The sequence below is a fragment of the Loa loa genome, assembly GCF_000183805.2.
Source record: "Loa loa unplaced genomic scaffold supercont3.29, whole genome shotgun sequence".
Lineage (NCBI taxonomy): Eukaryota > Metazoa > Nematoda > Chromadorea > Rhabditida > Onchocercidae > Loa > Loa loa.
In genome coordinates this window covers 430053-435686 of record NW_018108209.1, presented here as the reverse complement: position 1 = coordinate 435686, position 5634 = coordinate 430053, and the positions used below count along the sequence as shown (strand labels likewise).

The window sequence follows — 5634 nt, the reverse complement described above, 5'->3', positions numbered from 1 at the left end:
TTCCTAAAGATTATAATACTAACAATTTTTGAATTTCAAAATACTTTCGGTAAATGTTGTGTTTCAGATCACCCATGTTCTTACGGTAACAGCAGAAAGTATTCCGGTGGAAAAGCAAATTGTTGGGATATCTTATAGGTTTATTTTTTGCTCTGGATATGGATACACAAGATATGTTCGCGGGAGATTTGTTAGGTACCCTCTTTGAACATTCATTTCATTTCCGGAAAATTTGAGTACCAATTAAGCGTGAAGAAGAAGAGGAAAATATGGCTGATGTTGGTTATGATGATATTGGTGGTGTGCGTAAGCAACTTGCGCAAATCAAGGAAATGGTCGAACTTCCACTGAGACATCCTCAGCTCTTCAAAGCTATTGGTATCAAGGTATAGCTAATTTCAGGGCAGACGTTCAATTTTTTACCATACTGCTTTCTTCTGATTTTTGATTAAGAGACAAAATAATAATAGATCTGGGAAACTTCGAGGACACAGAGACAGATAGTTCGTATTTTTTACTGTTATTCTCTTATTATGAGTGAAAGTTGTTTAGGTGATGTAAATATTAAGTTTGGATATTGATACATGGATCGGTTTGTTTTTTGCTCCATCAGTTGATTTGAAATCACTTCTTGATTCTCTTTCAGCCACCAAGAGGTATTTTATTATACGGACCACCAGGTACCGGTAAAACATTAATAGCTCGAGCCGTTGCGAATGAAACTGGAGCGTTCTTTTTTCTCCTTAATGGTAAATGCTCATTTTTTAGGGCCCTGTGAAATCGTTGTTATTTCATCGGTTGAATGTGCGAAGTAGGATATTTATTGGTCTGATTGTATTTTCAGGGCCTGAAATTATGAGCAAATTGGCTGGTGAATCAGAGTCCAATTTACGCAAAGCATTTGAAGAATGCGAGAAAAATTCACCTGCGATTTTGTTTATAGATGAACTTGATGCTATCGCACCAAAGCGTGAAAAAGTACGCTTTTATAACGTAGAAAATTCCTGGTGACCAGTTCATAGAAAAGATAAACTGGTTCAAGTGTGTCTATATAGTGTCGTACACTCATTTTTGGTGTGCACTGTAAATTTTAATTGAAGAATGATTAACAGCTAGTTCCATCATTCATCATTAAGGACTTTCTACTTCCTTCTACAATTCCTTCAACTGATGTTATTTAGACGCATGGAGAAGTTGAGCGTCGCATCGTATCGCAATTATTGACGCTTATGGATGGCTTGAAACAACGCAGTCATGTTGTTGTTATGGCAGCAACAAATCGACCGAATTCGATTGATCCTGCATTGCGACGTTTTGGTCGCTTTGATCGTGAAATCGATATCGGGATTCCGGATGCTGTCGGAAGACTGGAAATCCTTCGTATACATACAAAGAATATGCGTCTTGGTGATGATGTTGATTTGGAGCAGGTAGTTTCTTGGCTCCTAGTGTTGAACTTTAGAAAGACAGACGCTCTCAAATCTTTAGTAATAGTTGAATGGAACAGCTGGATTCAAAAATCTTGGAACCATAGTGAGATTGTTGGGCGTTACCATATAACTCGGTAATCTATTGCATTAGTAATATGATTCTATGTTTCATGGTAGACCTTTTTTTTCTTTATACCGAGGTATAAGAAGGCATGGTTTGTGGTTTTAACATAACAATGCTGATACGAGACTCGGAAATAAACTGGATTTTGCATTGTGAACAGAACAGTTACTTGTGTATAGGTAATTGGTCTACTTATCAGTGCATACATCTATGTTTGGTAGTATTTCCGGGTTACACTTTGAGTTTTAGAAATCTCCATTTAGTTTTGTAAAGAATTAGACATGTTGTCGGGTATCTTTGACTCAATTATCAAAAATTTAAGGTTGCAAATGAATGCCATGGTTATGTAGGTGCAGATTTGGCATCTCTATGTTCTGAAGCGGCTTTACAGCAGATTCGTGAGAAAATGGAACTTATCGATTTGGAAGATGACACAATCGATGCGGAAGTTCTTAATTCATTGGCCGTTACAATGGAGAATTTCCGAGTCAGTGCAACTTTTTGTTTTACTTAATTTATTCAGTGGCTTTTGTTTTACTAAGATATACTTCTCATAAATTTTCTCAACGTCTCTCTCCTAACTACCGTACAGCTTTCCTGTTCAACATTATTCAAATATTTAATTGGGTTTTTTTGCAGATTCATATTTATTTAATAAGTAATATATCATAGTGTGAATAGATAAAGCCTAATGCTCTAACAAAGATCAGAAATCTGACAATGGGAAAAGATAAAAGGTGTGGTTTCATACATAGATTTGCCAATGCATAAAAATTTCATTTTTTAGTTTGCAATGGGTAAAAGCAGCCCATCAGCTCTTCGTGAAACCACTGTTGAAACGCCTAATATTACTTGGGACGACATTGGTGGTCTGCAGAATGTCAAACGCGAATTGCAGGAACTTGTTCAGGTTAAAATTCTTCTTTCAACTGGCACGGCTCATAAGTCGCAAAAAGTTTCGCAGGAATAGAAGTAGTAATAAGGTAGTTTGGAAAAATTGGTGGTATGTTACCAATGTATATCTTAATAGGGAATGCAGTCCTTCCTATTCCTGGAAATACTGAATTGAGAATTGAATTCACAAGAGGCTTCCATCCAGAAAACAATATGCTTGTGTCTTCGAAAAGTCGTTATAAACTTCTAATTAGCTAATTATGTTTTCAGTATCCGGTAGAACATCCAGACAAATATCTTAAATTTGGCATGCAACCATCTCGTGGAGTTTTGTTTTATGGTCCTCCTGGTTGCGGTAAAACACTTCTTGCTAAAGCAATCGCACACGAGTGTCAGGCTAACTTCATTTCAATTAAAGGGCCTGAACTTCTTACGATGTGGTTTGGAGAGTCTGAAGCAAATGTGCGAGATGTTTTCGACAAGGCAAGTTTTCTGTTTGATATTGGTTGTGCTTCGCATTTTGTGAGGAGAACAATTCATGACCCAGATGAAAATTCTATAGTTGTTCTAATAAAGCTTTATGCGAGCATCTGTGCAATATGAGTTACAGGCTCGAGCTGCGGCATCTTGTTGAAAATTCTATAGTTGTTCTAATAAAGCTTTATGCGAGCATCTGTGCAATATGAGTTACAGGCTCGAGCTGCGGCACCTTGTGTTCTTTTCTTCGATGAGTTGGATTCGGTTGCTAAAGCTCGAGGTGGTAACATTGGCGATGCAGGTGGCGCTGCTGATCGTGTAATAAATCAGATTTTGACCGAGATGGATGGAATGTCGAACAAGAAAAATGTTTTCATTATTGGAGCGACGAACCGGTTTGTTTAGGCAGCATATTGTTTATCGTTCGTGGTCTATCTCAAGTTGTAAGTATCCAGTGTTTTTAAACTAAATCCTTAATCTTGCTCTATTTTGTATTCGCTTACTTTTTGTCAGGCCGGACATTATCGATTCGGCTATTCTTCGCCCAGGTCGTCTTGACCAATTAATCTATATACCTCTTCCTGATGAGGCTAGCCGTCTACAGATCTTCAAAGCGAATCTTCGTAAAACGCCCATTGCGACAGTTAGTTTGTATTTGTCTTTAAGGTGGTTGGAAGTTGATTAAGGTGAATGAAAAGTTTAATTCTTTACAGACAATTAAATTAAGGATGTGGATTTAACATACCTGGCTAAGACAACAGTTGGTTTCTCAGGCGCTGATTTGACAGAAATTTGCCAGCGGGCGTGTAAATTAGCAATCCGTGAAAGCATCGAGAAAGAAATTCGCCATGAAAAGGAAAAACAAGAACGCCGTGCTCGAGGTGAAGAGCTTATGGATGATGATGCCTATGATCCAGTACCAGAAATTACTCGTGCACACTTCGAAGAGGTCCATCTTGATTTAAATATAATAGCAAGCATTGGCTGCTTATATGCAATCTTCCTTATTCATTTAGTATTTGGAAAATTTTCTTCATTCTTTGCTGTACTGTACGTCTTGTATTTATTTATTAATTAGTTCTGAGTCTATAAATGATGGTTGCAGTATTTTTTAGTTCTTTTTCTGAATTCAGATACATTTTAACTTTTTTTTTCAGGCAATGAAATTCGCCCGTCGTTCGGTTTCGGACAATGATATCCGTAAATATGAGATGTTTGCGCAGACATTGCAACAGCAACGAGGCTTTGGAACTAATTTCAAGTACATCTGCTTTTTTAGAAAAATCCGTTCAACCATAACTTTACTGCCCACGACTTGCTAATTATGTTTTCTAGCTTTCAGGAAATGATTATACACTGATTACTGATTTGATATGTAAGTTTTAAATCAAATTTCGTTTTTTTTAGGTTCCCAAATCAAACAGGAGCATCCTCAAATCCAGGACAGCCAACGGGATCATCTGGAGCTGGAAACGATGATGACGATTTGTATAGTTGAAATGGTGTGAATGGATCTTCCTTCCGTTCTCATTTCCGTCAATTGTTTTGGAATTTCCAGTTTGCGGAAATTTTTCCCGTCAATTCATGCTATGTGGAATTGTTTTGTTTGCAACATATTTAAAATCGAGCTGCTTGACAGTTTCATTTGTTCCTCTTTTCCAAATTGTTAACGTAGGCACCCGTTTTTCTTTTTTTTTTTTCAAAAACAATTGTTAGCTTTGTTGTCGAAATGAACGGATGTCGATTTCGTTGGCATGGCTCGGAAAGTTTTTTATAAATACTTTGTACGCTACTGTTTTGGTTAACTAATTGGAACCACATGTTTTTGCAGAAGTAATGCCTGATTATCTATGTACGTTGTGTTCTGCATCTGTAAACGACACTTGTCATAAAATTTATTCTTTTCGTTGGTGATTTCAGTTTACATTCATTTGAAGTTTACGGGGAAGATTCTTTTGAGGGAAAGTATTAAAGGCAAAGGTCGCAGATATATCGCATACATTTGAAACAAAATAGCGAGGTATTTTGTATGCGTGGCGTACGTTTGAGCACATCCCATTCTAAACCCGAGTATTTTTAAACTCGTCTATTCATTTACTTATGACTGCATACAAAAGCTACGATACGCTACTTACACAACGTAACCCATCATCGGGAAATTTGAGAAAATAATGTCGGTAATTTTCATGCTTGACACATATATACCAATTTTATGGAAGAAGCGGAATAGTTTGATAAGAAGTCTTTCGAACGTGAATTGCGGTGCTGGACTATTAATTGTAGCGAAAAAGTTCGTCATATTAAATTTACAAGTGAGCAACAACTGCTATATTAAATGAGGAAATGGTGGAATCCCAAGTTAAGAGAGTATACATAAATTCTTCAAGGTTATAAGAAATCTAAAGCTTCTTCGTTATTGTACAATGGATGAATTGAAGTATTCCAGTAAGATGACATGTTTTACCATAAATTTTAACTGACTGACTATGCATTTATGCGATTTTAAGATTTTTAGAATTTGCTTTAATGAAATAATCAGTCAGACGTTACAGTTGATGCCATTAAAATTGCAGATGCTTTAGAATAGTTGGATACGAAGCAATTCTCTTTAAAAATCGCTTCTATTTAACAGGATGATTAAAGATATTAAAATATGTCGTTTAAAATCATTTTGAATATTAAGATATATTAAGGGCAGAATTTTAAGGG

The 5634-nt window shown here is 36.4% G+C and overlaps 1 protein-coding gene across 1 annotated transcript in view; it reads left to right on the top strand.

Annotated features, from left to right (window-relative positions):
* The window catches only part of LOAG_16940 (transitional endoplasmic reticulum ATPase 1), a gene marked incomplete at both ends in the record, with an annotated part of 7845 nt that extends 3422 nt beyond the window's left edge, over positions 1-4423 (top strand). Inside the window, 11 exons of the mRNA XM_020449594.1 lie at positions 647-749; positions 845-978; positions 1182-1430; positions 1877-2041; positions 2342-2464; positions 2719-2931; positions 3142-3320; positions 3439-3568; positions 3653-3874; positions 4083-4186; positions 4333-4423. Coding sequence (XP_020306878.1) covers positions 647-749; positions 845-978; positions 1182-1430; positions 1877-2041; positions 2342-2464; positions 2719-2931; positions 3142-3320; positions 3439-3568; positions 3653-3874; positions 4083-4186; positions 4333-4423 — 1713 coding nt within the window. The remainder of the gene's footprint in view (positions 1-646; positions 750-844; positions 979-1181; positions 1431-1876; positions 2042-2341; positions 2465-2718; positions 2932-3141; positions 3321-3438; positions 3569-3652; positions 3875-4082; positions 4187-4332) is intronic.
* Between the last annotated feature and the right edge of the window lie 1211 nt (positions 4424-5634).